Source organism: Lethenteron reissneri, chromosome 35 (genome assembly GCF_015708825.2).
Source record: "Lethenteron reissneri isolate LAM-NWPU_2019-01 chromosome 35, ASM1570882v1, whole genome shotgun sequence".
Classification (NCBI taxonomy): Eukaryota; Metazoa; Chordata; class Hyperoartia; order Petromyzontiformes; family Petromyzontidae; genus Lethenteron; species Lethenteron reissneri.
This window is the reverse complement of record NC_083813.1, coordinates 7220392-7244339: the sequence shown is the minus strand read 5'-3', so window position 1 is coordinate 7244339 and position 23948 is coordinate 7220392. Positions and strand designations below refer to the sequence as shown.

At 48.3% G+C, this 23948-nt stretch overlaps 1 protein-coding gene across 1 annotated transcript in view; it reads left to right on the top strand.

Annotated features, from left to right (window-relative positions):
- Window positions 1-23948, top strand: part of INF2 (inverted formin 2) — a 36404-nt gene that overhangs the window by 6620 nt on the left and 5836 nt on the right. Inside the window, exons 6-17 of the mRNA XM_061565690.1 lie at window positions 14-161; window positions 6795-6936; window positions 8849-9694; window positions 10504-10649; window positions 11418-11479; window positions 12889-12991; window positions 15206-15291; window positions 16873-16973; window positions 18299-18369; window positions 20207-20314; window positions 21037-21107; window positions 22808-22925. Of these exons, the coding sequence (XP_061421674.1) occupies window positions 14-161; window positions 6795-6936; window positions 8849-9694; window positions 10504-10649; window positions 11418-11479; window positions 12889-12991; window positions 15206-15291; window positions 16873-16973; window positions 18299-18369; window positions 20207-20314; window positions 21037-21107; window positions 22808-22925 (2002 nt within the window). The remainder of the gene's footprint in view (window positions 1-13; window positions 162-6794; window positions 6937-8848; window positions 9695-10503; window positions 10650-11417; window positions 11480-12888; window positions 12992-15205; window positions 15292-16872; window positions 16974-18298; window positions 18370-20206; window positions 20315-21036; window positions 21108-22807; window positions 22926-23948) is intronic.

Below are 23948 nucleotides of genomic sequence, written 5' to 3'. Positions count from 1 at the left end.
CCCCCCCCGACAGCACCGGCGACAATGCGGACGAGGACGTGCTGGTGCAGTGCGACGCGTTTGAGGATCACCGCGCCGGGGACGAGGCGGAGGCGTCGGCGCGCTACGGCGACACCGACTGGGGCAGCCACCAGGGCGTGTTCCACGCGCTCTTCAACAAGGTCCCCTCGCCACCGCCACAAAGATAAAGACAAAGATCCCCCGTGTAGCCTTAACAGACTGTAGGGGCAAGTGCTGTTAGCGAGCACCTATGAAGGCCGGAACGGCACACGAGGGGGCGGGTGGCCAGCACCACGCCCGACCGCCTTTGTCTCCCTAGTGGCACAATGTTTACACACCGCACCAGGTACTCATTTAAGGCTGAGTCGACCTAGGGGAGGCCCAGGACCCGGTTCAGATCATCGTCACTGGTGTTAGCCGTGAGCGGGAATCGAACCCGGGTCGCCAGGTTTATAGCGCAGCGCGCTAACCGCTGCACTACCGCCACGGACACTGTCCGACACGCGCGTGTGCCCCCCCCCCCACCCCTTTCCGCGTCTCGCTCGCTTTCTTGACTTCTATCCCGAGCGATCAACAAGGTTGCGGTCCAAAATCCTCGAACCAAGTCATTGTTGAAAAAAAATAAGCAATATTACGTTTTTAGCACCTCCATAGCCCGAGGTGTGTCGGCGTCTCGGTTAAGTCGTCATCATCGACATCTTCGTCAGCGAGGCTCCATCCTCTGCTGGGTGAAAGCCTCCTCAAAGTCGTCGCCATCCATCGCGGTTCTGCGATGTGACGATGCAGCCAAACAGCTCGACACGAGCTGCTTTAATTGCCCCCTTCTCGTGCGTGGACGTCCGCTGGAACGCGTTCCTTTTCTCGGCTGACGCTCCATCGCTAAGCATTTGGTGACTGTCAGTCGTCTTACCTGCCTTGAGCTCACTTCCTTTTACTAACTTGCTTTCGATTTAAAGCTTTCGTGACTGCAGGGATTCATCTTCTTGGTTCTTTCGGTAAAGTCACGTAGAAGGGAAATAATAAAATAATAAAAATAGAACATAATAAAATACATTTCTCACGACGTTTCGGCCACAACTCAAGCAGCCGTCCTCAGGTGAAGAACAGGTCTGTCGGAAAGACAGCGTCTGAATAACTTTCCGACAGACCTGTTCTTCACCTGAGGACGGCTGCTTGCGTTGTGACCGAAACGTCGTGAGAATTGTATTTTATTATATTTAATTTTTATTATTTTATTATTTCCCTTCTACGTGACTTTACCGAAAGAACCAAGAAGATTACTTGATTTCCTTCTTTCGGTCCAATCGTAAATACCCTGGTTCTTATTTCCGTGCTGCTGCCTCCACGATGTGTTTTTTTAATTCTTTCTGCAGCGACGACTCGTTGCACATTCAAAGAGAACGATGATGTCGCCACCACACCTGGCAAAGCTTGACCCCCCCCCCCCCACCAACATCACACAGCGCGAGCCTTCATCTCGTAACGTAATTAGCGGCGTGAGGATATATTTAAATGCCAGCAAATGTGCGCCCAATTAGACGAGGCGTCATTTCTCCGGTCCCCAGAGGTGAGGTCGGAGCAAGCGAAAGTCGAGTGAATGGTTTGCAACAAAACAGTCGTTTGAGTTGAGAGTTTCATGAACATTATAATTCAAGGCCGTGAAACGTAGGACTTACTCGTTTGAATGCTTTAATTGTTCAAGCCCCCGTCATATTAAATATGGTTCTTCGTATAATTTGGCGACATTACCAGAATTTCAAATCGTCGCTTGTCATGCGACAAACATTGCCGTCTGCGGTAGGGCATGTTTGGAAATTTGTGGGCAAGAGGTCATTTGGAGACGTCTCACAAGTGGTTCTTTGATATCCACTTTGTGGGCCGTTCTCTAACACAAAGGGTTGCATTGCTCCGCGAGAGATCCAGATGTATGCTTCGTCTCAGGTCACGCGCAGGTAGCACAATTGGGGTAAAGTTTAGCAAAAAAAAAGCTAAATTTAACAAATAAATCTTGTTTTGAAGCTTTCGTGACTGCAGGAATGAATACTCTTTGGGTCTTTCTAATAGATCACTACTAATAGATCACTACTATTAGTGATCTATTAGCTATTTTTCTATCTACGTGACTTCACCGAAAGAACCAAAGAGTATTAACAAAGAAAATAGGCAAACGTTACAAATTGGACCCTCCAATAAAAATATATATGTTATACTGGCCGTGAGGCTATCTATATATATAAAATCGTTCATGTCTGTGTGTCTGTGTGTGTGTGTGTGGACTGCACTTTCATTGGACGGCGGTTGCCCCTGGCAACGGCTAGCCACGCCTTCGCAGCTTTCATTGGACCTGGCAACGGCTAGCCACGCCTTCGCCAAGGGCTGCAGTTTCATTGGACGGCGGTTGCCCCTGCCAACGGCTAGCCACGCCTTCGCCACTTTCATAAGCTCCGTATTTAATTAAATATTAGCCATTACACAGTATTGTTGGAGCGCTAGGGGGGGGGGGGAAGGAACGCCACCCGTACCCTGCCTCTTCCAAGCCCACAATTTTAGGCGAGGCCGCAGGCTTTGCACGCTACTAGGCCTCGACACCCACCACGCCACTCTGAGGTAAATTCATCAAAGTTTTTCCTACTCTTCACTACACCCCCACCACAATGTGTGCTATTAATATTACTTTTAAACCCAACGCGCCAACAATCGATCACTTTAATGTTCACTGTACAAATACTCATTAAGCTGGGTGAGCGTACTGCCAGTCTATCATGTACACTGTAGCCTGCTTATTAAGCTCGGTGAGCGTACTGCCACTCTATCATGTACACTCTAGCCTGCTTATGAAGCTGAGTGCGTGTACTGGCAGTCTATAATGTGGACTCTTGCCTGCTTATTATAATCGATTCTTTATATGTTCTTTGTACAAACAGTCATTAAGCTGCTTGAGCGACCCCAGTTCGATTCCAACTCACGCCCACCACCGCTGACGATTATTTGAAACGGACCTGGCCCTCCCCTAGGTCCACTCAGCCTCAAAAGCGTAACTGCTGTCGTGTGTGAACATCGTCACTGGGGAGACAAAGGCGGCGGGGCATCGTGGATCCAAGTCCCCGGCAAAGCCGGGTCATGTGTGTGTGTGTTTGTGTTTATGTGTATGTCTGTGTGTCTCTATGTATGTGTGTATGTATGTGTATGTATGTGTTTGTGTGTATGTGTGTGTGTATGTATGTGGGTTTTTTTTATGTCTTTATGTGTATGTCTGCGTGTCTCTATGTATGTGTGTATGTACGTGTGTGCATGTGTTTGTGTGTATGTATGTGTGTGTCTATGTATGTGTGTGTATGTGTTTCTGTGTATGTATGTGTGTGTATGTATGTGTGTTATGTGTCTGTCTGTGTCTGCATGTATGTGTGTGTGTATTGTGTATGTGTTTATGTGCATGTATGTGTGTGTTTGCGTGTATGTGTATGTCTGTGTGTATGTGTTTGTGTGTATGTGTGTGTATGTATGTGTGTGTATGTGTTTGTATGTGTTTGTGTGTTTACGCTCGCATTACACAAATGTGTTGCTGCTCTAAGGCGTTCCTCGCACAGCATTGCCGCTTTATTATTTCAGTCGTTTACTGCCTTACGCACCCTGAAAGTCGTGTGTGTCTGCAGCAAGCGCGTGTATGTGTACCTATGGACGCGCGCGCGTGTGTTGTGTAGGGGGAACGGTAGTGTAGTGCTTAGCGTGCTGTCTGTGTCTGTGTGTGTGTGTGTCTGTCTGTGTCTGTCTGTGTGTGTCTGCGTGTGTCTGTGTGTGTGTCTGTGTGTGTGCGTGTGTGGTGTGTGGGGAGCGGTAGTGTAGTGCTTAGCGTGCTGTCTGTGTGTGTGTGTGTCTGTCTGTGTCTGTCTGTGTGTGTCTGCGTGTGTCTGTGTGTGTGTCTGTGCGTGTGTGGTGTGTGAGGAGCGGTGGGTGTAGTGCTTAACGCTACGCTGCGCTACCAACCCGGCGAACCCAGTTCCATTCCCGCTCACGGCCACCACCGGTGACGATTATTTGAACCTCCCCTAGGTCCACTCAGCCTCAAACGAGTAACTGGTGTGGCGTATTAACATCGGCACTTGGGAGACAAAGGCGGCTGGGCGTGGTAGATCCAAGTCCCGGGCGAAGCCGGGTCATGTGTATGTGTTTATGTGTATGTCTGTGTGTCTGTATGCATGTGTGTTTGTATGTGTGTGTATGTGTTTGTGTGTATGTCTGTGTGTGTATGTATGTCGGTTTTGCCGCCGTGGTGGATCCAAGTCCCGGGCGAAGCCGGGTCATGTGTATGTGTTTATGTGTATGTCTGTGTGTCTGTATGCATGTGTGTATGTATGTGTGTGTATGTGTTTGTGTGTATGTCTGTGTGTGTATGTATGTCGGTTTTGCCGCCGTGGTGGATCAAAGTCCCGGGCGAAGCCGGGTCATGTGTATGTGTGTATGTGTTTATGTGTATGTCTGTGTGTCTGTATGCATGTGTGTATGTATGTGTGTGCATGTGTTTGTGTGTATGTATGTGTGTGTGTATGTATGTGGGTTTTTTTGTATGTGTTTATGTGTATGTCTGCGTGCCTGTATGTATGTGTGTATGTACGTCTGTGGATGTGTTCGTGTGTATGTATGTGTGTGTCTATGTATGTGTGTGTATGTGTTTCTGTGTTTGTATGTGTGTGTATGTATGTGTGTTATGTGTCTGTCTGTGTGTCTGCATGTATGTGTGTGTGTATTGTGTATGTGTTTGTGTGTGTTTGTGTGTTTACGCTCGCATTACACAAATGTATAATGCGGGTCTAAGGCGTTCCTTACACAGCATTGCCGCTTTATTATTTCAGTCGTTTACTGCCGTATGCACCCTGAAAGTCGTGTGTGTCTGCAGCAAGCGCGTGTATGTGTACCTATGGACGCGCGCGCGTGTGTTGTGTAGGGGGAACGGTAGTGTAGTGCTTAGCGTGCTGCCTGTGTGTGTGTGTCTGTGTGTCTGTGTGTGTGTCTGTGTGTCTGTGTGTGTGCGTGTGTGGTGTGTGGGGAGCGGTAGTGTAGTGGTTAGCGTGCTGTCTGTGTGTGTGTTTCTGTCTGTGTGTGTCTGCGTGTGTCTGTGTGTGTGTCTGTGTGTGTGTCTGTGCGTGTGTGGTGTGTGAGGAGCGGTGGGTGTAGTGCTTAACGCTACGCTGCGCTACCAACCCGGCAAACCCAGTTCGATTCCCGCTCACGGCCACCACCGGTGACGATTATTTGAACCTCCCCTAGGTCGACTCTGCCTCAAACGAGTAACTTAACTACTGTAGCGTATTAACATCGCCACTGGGGAGACAAAGGCGGCCGGCCGTGGTAGATACAAGTCCCGGGCGAAGCCGGGTAGTACAGCTAGTCGTGTATAAGTAAATGACCTACTTTTTTACTATGAATCATCTCTGAGTGGTGTGTGTGTTGGAGGACAATGGAATAAACTGAAGACGGCCCATTTAATGTAAGGGCGGAACACTCAATCTGCCCCACTCAACCGACAAGGCTGAGCAGAGATGCGTGTTTATCTGGTGGACACCTGCAGCCGTGACCCGCTGGTTATGAATGCTACGAGGAACCTCGCCCTGAGAAGCGATCCCGTGGGGTGAGCAGAACACTGTATGTTTGGCTGCGTTTGTTTATTTTGATTTGTTAGACGGAGGATCCCATTTAGCCCGTCGGCCGGCTCGTTTACAAAGGAGATCCGTGGTGCGTGAGCACAGCAATAACAAAAATTGGTAAAAAAACATCAACATTGGGCAGAACGAGTCCAGGGTCCTTAAGGAGTATCACACAACTGACAAGCGAGGTCTTCAACGTTTGTAAACAAAATACACGCGAGACAAAAACAGTCCACGTGTCATGTGAGATAAGTTCGGTGCAGGTGCAGTCAGCTCTTTATTTCAGCCTAAGGGTGACACAAACGCATGCAAGTCACAATCGAGATACAATTGGGCAAAAGGACAAAACAATAATATTTAAAAATCAATGTTTTTATTCGGCGTCATTCACGCAAACTGGCCAGCTGCAAAACGCAACCAAGACTCGTTTGTCTTCTTGGTACTTTCGGTAAAGTCACGTAGAAGGGAAATAATAAAATAATAAAAATTAAACATAATAAAATAATTCTCACGACGTTTCGGCCACAACGCGAGCAGCCGTCCTCAGGTGAAGAACAGGTCTGTCGGAAAGACAGCGTCATTCAGAAGAACAGGTCTGTCGGAAAGACAGCGTCATTCAGACACTGTCTTTCTGACAGATCTGTTCTTCACCTGAGGATGGCTGCTTGCGTTGTGGCCGAAACGTCGTGAGAATTCTTTTATTATGTTTTATTTTGATTATTTTATTATTACCCTTCTACGTGACTTTACCGAAAGAACCAAGAAGATGAAATGTCATTTTAACTTTTGACCACTATTGTGAAAAGCATCGGTTTACAATTCGTTTATTTCAGCCTTTTGTCAATTCCACTGCTGGATGAAGGCCTCCCAGTGCCATGTTGGCCATGGAGGGTTGTTTGACCATACTTCGCCATTCTGGACAGTGCGGGTTGGCGGAGGGAGTTGGGGGGGGGGGGTGTTAGGGACTCGTTTGGATATCACTTCTACGTGACTTTACCGAAAGAACCAAGAAGATGAATCCCTGCAGTCACGAAAGCTTTCAATCGAAATTTAAGACTCGTTTGCTTTAGTTGTCGGCCCGTTAACCGAGACGCGTGATTTGATGCTGGTCCCCACTTGCGCTCCCCTCCCCCCCCGTGTGGCATCGTGCAGGTGAGCAGCCACCCCGTGTCCTCCCAGCTGCTCACCATCCTGCAGAGCCTCCTGGAGCTGGAGCCGGCGCTGCCCGGGGCCTCGCCACTCTGGGCCGCGCTCGAGTTTGTGGCCCAGCGTGCCGTCCTCGTCGCCGATGAGGGTAGGCATCTCCCCCCCCTCCCCCCCACCCCGGGTCCCATGCAGAGGTCGCAACCGGGTACCTGATACCCGTACCCTACCCGATACCCAGCTACCCGTACCCGGCCGGGTACGGGTACCCGTTTGCGACCCTGGTGCGGCCGGGTACAGGTACGGGTAAGGAATCAAAACCAGTTTGCGACCTCTGGTCCCATGACGAGAAAATCCCACTGGGGCCCCTCGAACGTAGATCTGTGGAGTTCTCACGCCACGAGTACCTGCCTGTCGCACATTTCCCACTCGTGAGAGACAAATAATAAATACTTTTCTCTCTACGCAGGCAGTGTATTGATATTCCCAGTGGCGCAGCCTATTTGGCATGGACCCTCACCAGAGGTCGCAAACGGGTTTTGATTCCTTACCCGTACCCGTACCCGGCCGCACCAGGGTCGCAAATGGGTACCCGTTCCCTATCCATACCCGTTTGAGTGACAAACGGTTACTCACCAGTGACTCACGGCCTACCCGTACCCGGCCGCACCAAGGTCGCAAACGGCTACCCGTACCCGTACCCAGTCGGGTACGGGTAGCCAGGTATCGGGTAGGGTACGGGTATCGGGCACCCGGTTGAGACCTCTTGCCCTCACAGGAGGAATAACATTGGGGGGGGGCGGCTTGTTCAATTACCCCCCCACCGTCCTCGTAGCCCCCGGCGCCTGTGCCTGGGCCTTTCAACTTTTACCTTACCTTGCCGAGGCATACCTGCACCCCTGTGGGCCCCGGTGCTGTTACGTGGCCTGAGCACTCGATAGCAACGCCACGGGATTTCCCCTCTGCTGCCGGTGCCACACAGCCACCGGACAATCTCGTGTCTCCGGCTGTGTTAACTCGTTCTGATTACCCATTGGCCTCCTTGATGTTGCTTTGGAAGGGGTCTTTTAGTTTAATTTCACATAAGCGATGTCATCATGAGCCACGACCAATCCACTGTTGGATGAAGGACTCCCCCCAGCCGCTGACATCTATCATGGTTCTAAAATGCAACATTTAACGCCGCCCTTCTTTGGTGTGGACCAATCGGTTTCAAGGACAATGCGTATATTATCAGAGTGTTGTTTGTTTGCATTCTGACCACAAGCATTGTGGTTAATGCAGACATGATTCCTTGTAAAAGGTTTCAGTTTGGTGTTTTAACATCTTGACACCTGTTTTGTTGCCAGAAAAAAGGGGAAAACCCTACTACCATATGTTTTTACTTCTTTCTTTCTGTATGTCAATGTAGAAATTAAGTAATGTATTTAATTTGTATTAAATAATGTGTTGGTTTGATTGAACTCTCAGAAAGTATCTTAGAACCTCAGATTGCTAAAGGCGTTGCTGAACGTTCGCTAGAGCTGAACTCTGACCCTTGTCTCAAGGGTTAATTTGCAGACGCAGCGTTATTTCTTGTTCGTTACGCATTTATTTTTTCCTATATGACACCGTGGTGTGGTTTGGGGTGTGGGGGTCAGAGAGGTCAGGTGAGTGGATAGTGGAACGCGCCTGGAATTTTATGCCGTCCTGTGAAATTGTAATTTCCTTGGCTTCCGGATGTCGTCCGTACCCGGCGCACCCCGATGTGTGTTTGTGCGCCAGCTTTCATGTCGTTTTCTGTCATTGTCGTAAATGTGTTGTCCTCTCTGTTCATTTTTTTTTCATTTGAAAAAAAATCGCTTTCTGCCATTGGTACTTGAAATGCAGACTGTGTGCATTGTGAAGTGCTTTGAAATTCTGTGTTGTGTTTGCACATTATATAAATGCAAATTCTTATTTATCCGTGGTGCAGTAAAGTTGTTTTTGGTTTCGGGAACAAACTGAATGCAGCGTCGTATTTTGTTTGCTGTTGATTGTATTATTATAATTGTTTTCAAATGAGCAGCTTGATGTGTTGACAGTTAAAGAAGACCAGGAGCTGGAAGCTGTCCTGACGAGGTTGATCCCTTCACCCAAGTCTCATCCTCATCCAGCAGAGCCACAGCAGCCACAGCAGAAGCAGCAAAACACCAAAGTGGGGAAATTCGACAAGATGATGGCACTCAAGGCTGCTCGACTGGATCACGAGAGCCTTGCCGAAGCGACGCGAGCCTCTACTTCCATGCCCATCGCGCCTTCTGGTGGCCCAGTACCTTTGCTTGGAAAATGTCAGTCTGCTGACGCCAAAGTGAATTCTTCTGAAGCGGTGCATTGTGGGACTGCTGTCGCCATGTTAACTGAGTTGTCAATAGTTGCTCCTTCTCATACCCAGCTGAGATCTCAGGTGGAAGCAATGCCACCTCCACCACCACCGCCACCACCACTTCCTCCTTTGTTAGAGAGTTGTAGATCAAAATCTATCTCTGCCCCTACCCCACCTCCTCCTCCTCCACCTCCTCCTCCTCCTCCACCACCCCCACTCCCATCCTCTCTTGGGCCTCCCAATGAAATCTCGGCTGGTGGAATTCCACCACCACCCCCACTCCCGCCCTCCCTCAGGCCTTCCAATGGAATCTCGACTGGTGGAATTCCTCCTCCTCCACCTTTACCTGGTCATATGGGAATGCCTCCGCTACCGCCGCCACTGCCGCCGCCCTTTCCGACCAATGAGATGATTCCTCCTCCACCTCCTTGTCCCGTACTTCTGAGTGCTGCTCCACCACCACTGGGGGCACAGGTGCCCCAGAGGCATGCGGTCCTTGAGCGCAGGCCAACGGTGCAACTCAAGAAACTCAACTGGCAGAAGGTGGCCAGCAATACATTGCCAAGTAAGCAATTATGAGTTGCATGCAAGGCGATTAATTTGCTTTGCTTTCATTGATATACTCTTATCATCATCATCATCAGTCACATGTTTCGTATTGTTTTTTTTATTTGAACGTGACTGAAGGAGTGTTTGGAATGAGGTTATGTTCTGGTTCTGTACACACACACAGTCAATCCAACATAGGGTTGCAATTGAGACTATTCATATGGTCGGAAAAGTTTTGCTATATCAGAATCGTTAATTGAGCCAAGGGGGGGGGGGGGGTACTTTATTCAGGACACTGAGCTTGCCTCGCAGTTGTATTCATATTTATAACAGACAAGCATGGGGTATTGAATGTACACACAGTAGACAACAGTGCGTTTTAATTGAGCATTTACTTTGCCATTGATTTGTTGGTGCGGTAGATGGCGCTGATCTCGTCAAGCAGCATAAACCGTCATGAAAACTCCGGTCATCCTCACTGTGGTTTTTGGCTAACCATCGATGGTTCGATGGCTAACCATCGAACAAAGTCGTTTTCAGATGCGCTTCTGCGGCCATCTGGAACGCGCTCTGCCTTCTGTTATTAGGAAGCCGCTGGAGCTGTGCACTTTTAAATCATCTCGATTGGAAACTAATTTCTTTAGAACTGCCTTTTGTGTTTAGTTGGTTGTCCTTCCCCCGCACCTCCGATTAGCACTGTTGACTACGGATGGTGCGAAAGAAGTTAATCATACATACGTATATCGATATTGTAGTAGTTTTCTGAAGTCCGTGTGGTAGTTCAATGGGCGTGGATGTTGGTGCCACTGCTACCGTTGTTTGTAGAATGTGCGGACAAGCCGTCGCTCTGGGTTTTGGCTCAGACCGAGTCCATGGAGCCAGATTTTTCGGCCATCGAGCAGCTGTTCTGCCAGCCGCAGGCCACTCCCTCCACTTCCAAAACAACGGCGCGACGGGCTGATCCCCAAGAGGTACGGGAGTTTTGTTGTCACGAAGTGGCATGTCCACTCGACGCTGAGAATTGCAACCAGTGTGATAATGTATGTATGTATGCACGTTCAATTTCCTTCGCACCGTACGTATCCAACCATGCTAATCGGAGGTGCAGGATCTTGTGTGCCGAACGCTCATTAATATAATTAGCCAAGTGTCCCAATACAGAGTCTTGAGACTCATTCAGGCTTTCATATATAAATAAAGGCCATTATTATTAATACTGCCACTACAATTGTTATGGGATAGAGCCCTTTGTCAATCTACTATCGGATAAAGACCTCCCCCACACCATCTCAATCATAGTGGGTTATTTGACCATACTTCACCATGCTGGTCAATGTGGGTTGGTGAAGTGTGAGTGCCAGGAAAGGTGCAGTTATCACTCGCCACGTCCTGGTCTCTCTGACTCTGGTCTGAAACTCGGTTGAGAATTTAAAAAAACTTTAGATTGATTTTCAGGTGCTCTGCAGTGACATCACGAAATTGCTGATGAAAGTAGTGAAAGCGTGGTCTCGTTAGGGAAGTTCCAAACCCATGATGGACTTGACAGGACACACAGCTGTGACATAAGCAGCAATGTTTGGCGTGTGCCTTCCTTAAACATTTAGAACACCACTTTGGGTGCGGCTTGGGGTGCCCAATAAAAGCCAAGATAATTTGTCCACATTTGGCCGCTGCTACTGCCAGCTTTTCTCGGTCCACTGCTGGATGAATTGCTCGTGGCCTATTTTTGTTGACCTCAGGTGACGTTTTTGGATCAGAAGAAGAGCTTGAATATTAACATCTTCCTCAAGCAATTCAAGTGGTAAGAGCTTACACAGTAAAAAAATATGATAATTGTTTTTTTACCATTTTATCTGGCAACAAAACTGACACCTTTTTTACGAGGAGTCATGTTTGCATAGACCACAATACTTGCAGTCATAATGCAAACAAAAAGCATAACTCTGATAATGTATGCACTGTCCTAGAAGTTGTGATTGGTCCAAAAGGCGTCATCTGGTCCAACCCATGTGAGACTAGGCTCTAAGGAAAGGTGTCTCGGGTGTGGACCAATCAACTTCAAGGACAGTGTATACATTATCAGAGTTGTGTTTTTTGTTTGGATTATGACTGCAAGTATTGTGGTCTATGCAAACATGACTCCTCGTAAAAAAGGTGTCAGTTTTGTTGCCAGATTAAAGGGTAAAAAAACAATTATCAGCTTACACATCTTTGCACTGTCACATCTGGCGAAGCAAGTGACCAATTATATCTGCTGAAGCAAATACAGTTGTCGTAACATTAAATAGTGGAAACCCAATATGGTTCGGCTATAATGTACCACCGATGATATCAATGTTCAAGAATAAAACTCACGTCGCCTGTATTGTAGCTGCATGTATCACTGCTGCCCACACATACGAGCGCACGCAGGCAAATTGGTTGGGGCAAAGTGCTGTTAGCGAGCACCAAGTAAGGCCACCACAGGACATGACGCATGTTTAGAAACGCTTAGAGTAAACGGGTGCTGTAAATTGCCACGTGACAAGCCACTTCGTTGAGCTATCATTTGTGGGCAGGTCGCTTCTGAAAAAATTGCTTTACACCTCAGTGGGCCTTACTTGGTAAATAAAAAAAAACAGAGGTGTAGCCAGTATCATCACGCCTGGCCACATTTGTCACCCCATAGCCGCTGTTGACTTCGCACTGCACCGGGTGCTCCTTTAAGTCTGAGTCGACCTACGGGAAGCCAAATCCATGCTCAGAAATCAATTGCCACTGATGTGCACCTTGATCAGAATTGTAATTGAAGATATTTAACCCGTTCGAAAATAGGCATGCAATGATTTGTACACCTTCTCTCGGCTGAGTAGACCTAAGTAAAGGCCCAGGACCATTTAAGTTATCTCTTGCCACTGATTTTAGCCGTGGCCGGGAATTAAACGCAGGTGATCAGGTTTGTAGTGTCGTGCGGCCACCGCTACAGCACCGTTCTGCCATTCGCAACCAAGTGGCGATGACGCCACCACAGTGCTTGTGCCAGGCTAGGTGCACTTTGGGGCCTTGTGAAGTGCGGAACGCTCGCTGGCGGGAAACCCAGGTGCCATGGATTGACTGATTGAGATGACTTGTTATAATATACATGTATGTGATGTACAGACGCACACACAACGCATGTACACGCGGTGAGCGGAGATGCATCTGCCGTTTCCCTGTGCCCCGCGAGCGCAGCTCTAACGGGGCGGTCGTGGACATGATCCGACGTGGAGACCGCGAGCGTCTCGACCAGGACAACCTCAAGCAGCTCGTCAAGCTGCTGCCCGACTCCTCCGAGGTGACTTGCTCCATCGTGGCGCCGCTGGCGCCTTAGCTCAATGCAACCCAGCCCTGCGGTTTTACATTGTTTGGAACCGTGTACAAAGTGTACGTTCGTACCATGCAAAACAATACAATTTGGATTTGTGTATCGTCTTACTAATTTTGGAGCTTTCGTGACTGCAGGAATTACTCTTTGGTTCTTTCGGTAAAGTCACGTATAAAGATAAAATAATAAATTAAATACTGTAATAGCATACGACGTTTCGATTGCAACACAAGCAATCATCATCAGGTATAAATTAAATAGCAACAAAAATCTAACCAGAAAACTATAGACAGACATATAAGCAGACAGATATCACCAAGATACATAGAGAGAGAGCGCAACACAATAGGCACACAGAGAGAGAACGTCTCTGTGACGAGGCCTTAAATAGAGAGAGGGGGTGGGGGCAGAGAGAGGGGGAGGGGGTTAGAGATGATGATTACTTGTGTTGCAATCGAAACGTCGTATGCTATTATTTAATTTATTATTTTATCTTTATACGTGACTTTACCGAAAGAACCAAAGAGTATCGTCTAACTAGTTTTTTTTTTAACTATCCAACTGAGTAGATGTTTGAGACCCTATTGGGCCCTCAATTATAAGGAATTACACTCGTACACGCGTCTCTTAGCAAAGCGATTGGTCAATCAATTTTTGTCGTGCGTAGCCGAGCAAGAGGACATTTTATTTGAAAGAAACAATGAAACAAGGTCATGATGATGTGACCTGTACAACCTGTGACCTTTGACCTATGTAAAAAAAGTACCGAAATGTCTCCATGCTAACCCAATGATGTGCCAGTCAGAAGGCCAAAGTTTGGTTTTGTGCAAAAATGTATAACGTGGCGCGAGGCAAAGCTTTAAGAAGGCTTTAAACGTCACTCTTGCTCCGAAATCTAATAAACCCACACTGGTTTACAATGAAAATTAACTCGATGTGCGATGGGCTAATACTGGCTTGTACAGTAAACCCCAAATATGTGCTCACTCTCGAAGAGAGAGAAAACGACTCCGAGGCGCGAAGAACCACAGACAGAACAGAATATTTATTTATACTGGAGGAATCTGCTGAGCTATAAAGCTCTTTTTCATAGGCGTCCAGGAGACATTGAGGCAATGCAGCCACACGGTGAGCTGGCACCAACGATTGCCCAAGCTCTGTGATCTTCTATGTATTAAGGTGCTATCAGCCAATCGGTGAGTCTGTTACATGCGGGAGCAATCCAGAGCACCTGGAGAAAACCCACGTGTGCGAGGGGGAAACGCTCCATCCCATATCGACGAAACAAGTGGAGTCCACATGTTTCCTGTATCACATCCCACGGATGTCGTGGCCTCACTTGATGCAGCTAATCCGGCTGTGACGGTCCCACCTGATGACGGAGACTTGTGTTGCCTCCGAAACGTCGTGATTTTTGTTTTATTTTATTTTTATTAATTTTGATGTTTTACCTACGTGACTTTACCGAAAAAACCTAAGAATATGAATCCTTGCAGTCACGAAAGCTTCAAATCTAGGTATATTTTGTTGTTGCGGTTGCACCCGATTCAAGAGCCGAATGGCTCACAGGGCTACACCTAATAAATGAACTTTGAACTTTGAAGGTATTGCAACCTCGACGCCCATAGGAATAGAGTTTCGCATCTCTCGCCTCCATAGTGCGGGAGTACTGTCGTGCATAGCCCCATGACTGTTACAATGCAACAGGAAGCGAGATACGTGCATGTAGCCGTGTGCGCAGCATGTTGGTTCTCGGAGGAGTGAATACGTCCCTTTGAAATTGAATGACGTGCGGCTTGAGTTGTGGATTTCAAAACGTCGACCTTATGAATAAAATAACCCCTTTATGAACGGCTAACTTTGTAAATGTCAGGAGGTGCTCGCAGCTCTAATTGGGGCATGAATGTTCCTGCGTAGATTAGGTGCGCGCTTACAGATTAGGTCGGCGATGAAACGTTCAGATGACGTGCCCCTGCACACGTTTGTATGGTCACGGGCAAGGCAATGTAAACATCACTCGGTGCTGTAATGTTTTCCTCTCTCAGCCGTGTGCATTAGTGAGACCAGCGGGGCTGGAGGGACGATAATGGTGTCCGTTGTGCATGTGATGATAATTAGTTTATGGCAGGCATTCAAAAACAACATATCTGAAAAGTAATGATGTGGGGGTGATGCCATGTGCAGGTTTCCATGGTGACGGCATTTAAGGATGAAGGAAAGCCACTGGGGAACGCGGAGAGATTCTATCAGCTGCTCGTCGCATTGCCCCAGTGAGAAACGTGCATTGTGGTCGTGTGGGTGAATAAGAATGTACACGTGTGCGTGTGTGCACGCACGTGTGCATTTGTGCGTGTGGGCGCAGCTGAGCAGTAGTGTAGCGGTGAGCATGTTGTGCTACGAACCCAGCGACCCGAGTTCAATTTGTGCTCGCTGCCAACGCCGGTGACACATATCTGATTTTAGCCTCACCTAGGTCGACTCAGCCTCACATGAGTTCTCGGTGCATTGTGTAAATATCGCCACTAAGGAGACAAAGGCGGCCGGGCATGGTGCTGGCAACCCCCGCCACCCCTCGTGTGCCGTGCCGGCCTTCATAGGTGCTCACCAACAGCATTGGCCCCAACAGTCTGTTAAGGCTGCCTTTGTCTTTCGTTGTCTTTGGCCTTGATTGAGAATGAACGTTGTTGTGTCCGTGTAAATGTGTGACTAATAATGCATCTGTGCGTGTCACTGTGCACATACATACATGCGTGCGTGCGTGTGTCATCGTGGGTCTGTACTGTCGTGTGAATGTGCTCGGAGCCTTGGGGACGTAAGAGCGTGCGTGCATTCTAATTTTCTGAATTCAGAAAGGCAAAGGCAAAGATCCTCTGTATAGCCTTTACAGACCGTTGGGGAAAGTGCTGTAAGTGAGCACCCAATGAAGTCCGGAACAGCACATGAGAGGGTGGGTAGGCCAGCACCATGCCCGGCCGCCTTTGTCTCCCTAATGGTGATGTTTATACATCGCATTTAGGTGCTCATTTGAGGCTCAGACAACCTACCGGTTCAGATATTCGCCACCGGGAATGGAACTCGGGTCGCCGGGTTCGCAGCACTACTCGCCAATCGCTCCACGACCGCTCACCGCAAAGAGTGCACACCCACACACATGCACGTGGGCGAGTGACAGACAGCACCCACGCGCACACTGCTTGCACATTACATCCAAATGTCTTTATAAACGCACGTGACACTCTCTTTACATTCGCTTGCCAAATGGCATTGCGGTAATTATTATTGCAGTTGTAATAATAAAGTATAGCCCCATTGAGATCAAGTCTGCAAGGGATACCTGGCATAGACCATTACTGCATACCAATTGACTGTCAAAAATTGTGCAGTATATATAAGAGCATGTACAGTATGCATTTCACAATGGTAGGTCAGACCCACGCACAAGACAATCATATGGTCCATTGAACAACTTCACGTAAATTTCGATTTAAAGCTTTCGTGACTGTAGGGATTCATCTTCTTGGTTCTTTCGGTAAAGTCACGTAGAAGGGAAATAATAAAATAATAAAAATAAAACATAATAAAATAATTCTCACGACGTTTCGGCCACAACGCAAGCAGCCGTCGTCAGGTGAAGAAAACCGGCTGCTTGCGTTGTAGCTGAAACGTCGTGAGAATTATTTTATTATTTTATTAGTTTTATTATTTTATTATTTCCCTTCTACGTGACTTTACCGAAATAACCAATAAGACACCTTCACATACTTTACTCCAAAATACCGGCCTCTCCTTTTTCCTACGTGACCAGTCTCCTACCACCCCACCCCTTTCTCTTCCTCGGCCCCCACGTGCAGCTACTCCCTCAGGATCGACGTCCTTCTGCTGTGCCAAGAAGCTGGCTCCATTCTGGAGAACCTGCTGCCCCGAGCCCAGTTGCTCGCCACATCCTGCGATGGTCAGTGCGGCTTCCGCTGCGGTCGGCGATCGCGCACGATTAAGGATGTGAGGATTCACTGCCGGATTTAAACTTGTGCGTTTGTTGAACGCTGCCGAGGAAGTAAGGAAAGCGTTGCAACATAGAAGGAAGACCTGATGCACAGCAGTGATGAGAAGGAAACTGGCACTATTTGGACATGTATGTAGGATGGACAACAGCAGCAGCAGCAGCAGCAACAACAACAGGAACATTTAAAGTGTGTTCGGAAAAAGTTGAAGGTTACAGGAAAGAGAGGAAGACCTAACAGAGCATGGGCTTGACGACATAAGAGATCGGTGCCAGGAAGATGTGGCGCTACTTGAGCATGTTGGCACAGGACAGACGAAAGTGGAAACCAGTGACGATATGTGCAGTGGACACCTACGGGCGATCTGTCCATGGATTGTGATGATGACGATGATGTCTGTTGAACTTCTTTCGCGCCATACATAGCCAACCAACGGAGGTGCAGGGGGAGGATAACAAACCAAACACACAAAGCCGTTCTAAAGCAATGGGTTTTACATTTAGAAAACTTCCTTGTGCAGTGTCGGTCATGGGGTGGGGGGGGGGGTTTGATTGTGACTTCACCAGACTTTGTCCAGTGTGGGTTAGTCAGTGGGGTGGAGAGTTCCCAGAGCAGCACTGAGCTGCTGCCGCTGAGATACCTAAGTTCGAATCCAGGCAGACACTCAAAGTTGGTGATCTCAGCCCACTCACCGATGACTACACAAAGTAAATCGTCGTATATATAGAAAAATAACTTAATTTGGCTGAATTCCAGCTCTCTCTGAGACTGGAACATTTAGATGTTGACATTCAGCAAGCACTATCTGCAGGGTATATAAAGTCGCGGCTCTTCATGTGAATAAAGAGGTCGCATTGACGCGTCTCCACAAGACTTTCTCTGCCATCATCGCATGGCGTGGCACCAGTAGCATCACTTGTAGTGTAACTCGTGTGTGGGGGGGGGGGTAGGGAAAGTGAGTGTTATATCGATGGTTCATGCCATTACGTGCAGAGGTGTCTACGGGCACGGGGTCGGAAACCCGTGGCTGTGAAGCCCCACGCGGCTCTAAAAGGACCGCTTCGTGACCATTGTTTACCGAATTCGAAAAAAAAGTGACCTTTCTTGCTATTTTGGTTGCCCATCCCCTGGCTATGGTCAATATAGGGAAATAAATCTCCCTGCAGTTGCTAAAGTCTCCCAGTAGAGGGCGCGGGGCCGTGATTGTGGTACTTTCTTGAGGGTGCGCGAGGTGCCAAGTGTGGGTGTTTGTGATCGCGTTGTCGTCCTGCTGCAGATCTGCTGTCCAGCAAGAGGCTCCCGCGATTCTGCATGTTTGTCCTGCAAGTGGGAAACTTCCTCAACTTTGTAAGTTGCAGAGGGGGGGGGGGCAAACTGCATGTGGTTCAGTTTTTGAGCAACACGTTTTTAACCCAGTAACCATGGAACGTTGGGCCAACGTTCGTGCAAAGGTTTTGTAAGTTGCAAGTGTTGGGAGTATACCCATGTTTCGGTGAATATATTTTAAATTAATTCTCACACTCCTGATGCATTCATGGAAGCACGCGGGTGAGACATTATATTTACCGTTCACGTAAATGACATTCAAACGATATGCCAACGTCGCATTGAGGCTAATAGAGTGAACAAAGCTGTGCACATGAGACAGCAAGCAATGAGAACACGTTACAAATTAAATGGTAAAAACGACAAGAAATAGTTGTCAATCACTAGCCCTGAATGTGACAGCCCATCAAATCACTGCAGAAATGAATCTCCACATGTTTAGTCAATGTAGCACAACATATCATTAGATACGCATTATATAACACACACGCATTGCATACTTGCATATGGTTCAAGCAAGCCTCATGCTGCTTATGAGACGCCGTACCTCAAACCCGATCCAGAGTTTGCCTGTAGAGTATTGAATTGAATAAATGCTGCCGATTAAATTATGCACTCCAAACACGGCTTTGTCGTTGATGGCAACTTTTCAAAGATACTAATTTTTTTATTTGAAGGGGCCCCGATATATGAAGGATATATATTATCAGCATATTTACTTGGCGAACGTAATGCGGTTGGTTATAGGAAGCCCTTCTATTTCCTGCACGTGATTTTTCGCAGGTACGGTTTGTATACTTCATCCGGCACAGAGCAGGGTGATAAAGTACGGGCTCATAACTCCCACGACCCATTCGTTGTGAGGAGGCCCTCATCTAGCAGTGGATTGACACAGAGCTGTACATGCCTGCGCAGCGCGACTCACGACCTCTTCTTGATACCAAGATCCAGGATGGTCACGTCTATGCGCCGCTTCTCGGTGACAGCCCCAACAGTCTGGAACGCCATCACCCCTCTGCACATTCGCAGCATCACCTCAATCGCCTCCTTCAAGAGACACTTAAAAACTCACCTCTACAATCATGCTTTCGAGCGACTCTGAGCTTGGCTCCGCGCCTCTGAATTGCGGCCATTACATCCGCAAATTTGCGCGCGTTATAAATTGCACTATTATTACATACATAATATTATACTGTGTATATCTTCCATATTGGCCCAAACAATGCTCCAAGACTGGCGACCCGGGATTGATTCCTGTCAATGTGCATCATTGTCAATTGGGAAGGGCCTTTCCTAGGTCAAGACAGCCTAAAATGTTTACCCTGTGCGGTGTGCGAACATCGCCACCGCTCGGCAAGAGACAAAGGTGACTGGGTCCAGTGGTAACCCTATCACACCCATCTCATTTGTCACATGGGATGTAATATGTGCTCGATGACACACAGCGCCTTCTCAAACGTTGTGCAAAGCTTTAAATGTGGGACTTTCGCCGTCTTTGTAAGGGCTGGAGGGCTTGGTCTAGGGTCCGAGGCTTCCTCCGCCGTCTTGGGTCTTCGTGTAGCCGAACTCCTCCAGAGCTCTCAGCGCTCTGGCTTTATACTTGTTCGTGGCCGGGTTGTCCAATCCCCGGCCACCTTGTGGAACCCTGTGATTGGTCGTTCCCAATCTGCTTTTGGATCCCAATTCACCCTATCTGACCCTGACCGTTAGGTCGCGCGGGAAAACCTTCTTTACTACGGTCAGCTCTCACAGCTTGTGAGACCCTGACCGTTAGTTCGAGCGGGAAAGCCTTGTCAACGAATTGCTCTCCCAGTTTGTGAACATCGAGTAGTTAACTCTACTACGTCTGCGTTCAAAGGGTGGCTTCATGGGGGGAGCGCAGGGATTTCGGCTCAGCACGCTCACGAAGCTCAAGGAGACGCGCAGCAACCGACCTGGGCTCAGCCTCATTCACTTCCTCCTCCTGGTGAGGACAGAGCAGCAGTGGGTTCCCACGCTCACCACGCTCACCCACGCTCGCTCACGCTCACCCACGCTCACGCGCACTCACCATACCCACCTATGCTCACTCACACTCGCCACGCTCACTCACGCTCACTCACGCTCACCCACGCTCACTCACGCTCACCCACGCTCACCCAACGCTCACTCACCCACACTCACTCACGCTCACCCACGCTCACCCACGCTCACCCACACTCACTCACCCACACTCACCCACGCTCACTCACACTCACCCACGCTCACTCACCCACGCTCACTCACACTCACCATACCTACCTATGTTCACCGACTCTCACCACTCCCACCCACGCTTACCCACGCTCACCATGCAAACCCATGCTCACCCACCTTCACTCACGCTCACCCACGCTCACCCACCACCTCCCTCCAGGCAGAAGGCTCCCTCTCTGCGCCCCTTCTCATCTCGGAGAGCGTTGCGCAAGCTCACTGCAGCTGAAACGCCTCGTCTCACAGGAGAGCCGTTTGTTGCCTTCTTGGCAAGGAGACGTCACAGCATTGGCGTAATTAACCATGACGATTCTGTTATTAATAACGATGATGACGCCACATTACAGCGATGTAGTCCGGTAGGTGCCCGAGCCGTGCCAGCGAGGCTCCATGCGGCAACCGTGCCCACTTAGCGGTGCCCCCTGCGTGGTCCTCCATCTGTTGCCATGGTAACAGGAGGCCGAGAAGAAGGACCCAGACCTGCTGAGCCTTCCTGATGAGCTGACCACGGTTGCCAAGGCAGCAAGGTACAACACGCATTACTTTTTCCTTCTGTGTCCTGTATTTTTCTTGCCTCATTTTGTTGTTGTTTGAGAGACGATGTCTCTTAGCCGGTTGCGTACTGGCCGCTATGCCATAGTTGAGAAACCTGGCCCAGAAACACATCGCAAAAATGGGTGAAGAGAAAGATGCACTCTTGAAATAACATTGACAGCACTAGGAACTTGCACGTATCGGCGAGTATACAGGGATTAATGACGTAATTCAAACTGTTCATAAAAGTAAGTGGGCAGGACACCGCGCGGTTCGAAGGGATGTGATGGCAGATAGTCAATAATAATGACTGACTTACGGCCAAGGAAAGTAACGCATCTGAAAGGTACGTCTGCCGGTGAGATGGAGTGATGAAATCGGCTCGTCCGTAGGAGCTGGGCGGATTACTACGTCGCAGGATCGTGACAGATGCCGAGACTGCTTGGGAAGGTCTTCAAGCAGCAGTGCATTTATCAGAGCTGCCGATGGTTGCGTTTACGTATTTTTTTTCCAGTCAGATTTAATGATCCCCCATCTTGACCTGAGATGCTAGGAGTTGTCATGATTCAGGGTCACGATTCGATTCAATCATCTATTCTTCATTGTCTCGTTTGCACAATCTCATTTGTATTGTCTGTATTCTGCCTTTGTTCTGTCCCGGTCATTAACTTCGCCTGAAGGTGACACATGCAGATATTATAAGCATGTAAATGGCACAAATTACATCATAGATTACCTGTTACGATACGTTGCTACATTGATATTTGGTGGTCATTTCGGTTTTGTGCGGGATGTACGCCTGTGACCCAATCAACTGGAATGCACCGGATCTCATCCTGATTTCGGAAGCTAAGCAGGTTAAGCCTGGATAGTGCTTGGGCAACCGCTGTGGATAACAGGTGTCATAGGCGATACACTGCAGGGCTGTGTAGTTGACAGTTGTTGGACTGTACTGCGATGCCCCCCGCATCTATGCCTCTCCCACCTTCACGAATCCGCGTGCAGCAGCGTGGGGAAGTACGGACAAATACTCCGCACAGTGAGGGGGGAGGTCCTGCTCTCATTCAGCAGCGGACTGGCAACAGAGATGCACAAAGACACTTTAGACGTGTATAACAATTATTACAAAAATGATAACACAGGAGGGGGGAACGCCTTTACTGAGTTTTGAAGACTTATTCTACAGAACCATAGCTGCGATAGTAATAGGTTTTTACCCTTTCAACTGGTACAAAAACTGACACCTTTATACAAGGCATCATGTTTGCAATAACCACAACACAAGCAGTCAAAATGCAAACAAAAAGAAACAACTCTGATATTGATAATGATATGCACTGTCCTTGAAGTTGATTGTTTTTGAGTTGTACGCCTTTTGGTGTCATCTGGTCCAACACCAATGGAGACTAGGCTCTAAGAAAAGCTGTCTCGGGTGTGGACCAATTAACTTCAAGGACAGTGCATATCATTATCAGAGTTGTTTCTTTTTGTTTGCATTTTGACTGCTTGTATCGTGGTTATTGCAAACATGATGCCTTGTATAAAGGTGTCAGTTTTTGTACCAGTTGAAATGGTAAAAACCTACTACTATATTTTGCCACTGGTAAAGGAGATGTCTCATAGTGTAAATAGCTTGGATGTTTACGCAAACAGGGGGGGGGATGTTTGATGTCGCTGTTGGCCACCTTTCTAGCGTGAACATGGAGCTGTTGGTGGCGGAGTCTGGGATTCTCAAGTCGCGACTGGAAACCCTGGCACAGACCATCGCGTCTGTGGACGAGATTAGCCAGATGTACGCCCCGAGTATCCAGGTTGGTACAGCGCGCTGCCGCCATCACCATCGCCATCCTCATCATCTCCTGTGGCATCCGTCATCGATGTCCAATGAGCCATTGGTTAAAGTTGGGGGGTGGTGACGCGGCTCAGCCGTAGCACGTTCACCACTTGTTGCAGAGGTTTTGCGGTTGTAATTCGGCAGGCCACCCTGGTTATTACTGCTGGTAATAGAGTGGATTTTAAAGATCCCCAGACATTATGAAAACAAATAAGCAGGCCATTTTGTGCCGGTGTCATGATCTAAATGTTTTACGTACCTGCAAAATACTCATTTGGGATGACACATAGCAACATTGCTCCCTACCGGCAGACCACATCTGTGAAAAAAGCACCTTCGTGATATCCCTGTGCTATAATAATGGCGCGAATACCAAAAGCACTAAATAATTCTCATCATAAAATTCATGTTTGCGCTCATACTCAATGCATTGAATCATGCATGTATGAACCATATGCAGCTCCCCCGATGTGTTTTCAGGTTGTACCTCGTGTTGGTTGGAGCAATGTCCGACGTCTTTCTTGACGTGCTGCGAGTCTCTTCAGGAGCTGAACCGAAGCTTCCTTAGGTCCTGAAGAAGCTCCCAGCTGGTAGGAGCGAAACGTCGGACGTCCCGTCAAACAACACTCGTTACAACTCGAAAACACATCTGCAAGTTCCGCCCTCTTTGAGTGCCGTCAGAAGGCGGAGGGGGGACCATTGGCGTTCGTCGAATTCCAGACAGTGATACTGGATGGAGACGCTCGGTTTCTCTCTGTTCAATTCACCTCCGAAGGGAGCTGAATTCAACTCTTGAGGAAGCTCACGGCACGGCACGATGGAGATAAATGTTTGACGCAGTGCCGAAACAACACGTGGTACGACACGAGAACACACGGGAGAGACGTACAGCGCATCTGCGGAAAGAAAAAAAAAATCCCACACAGTCGTATGAATAATATATACTGTAAATATCATATATATTGCACGCAGTTTTGTTTGCGGATGCCGGACACGTTCC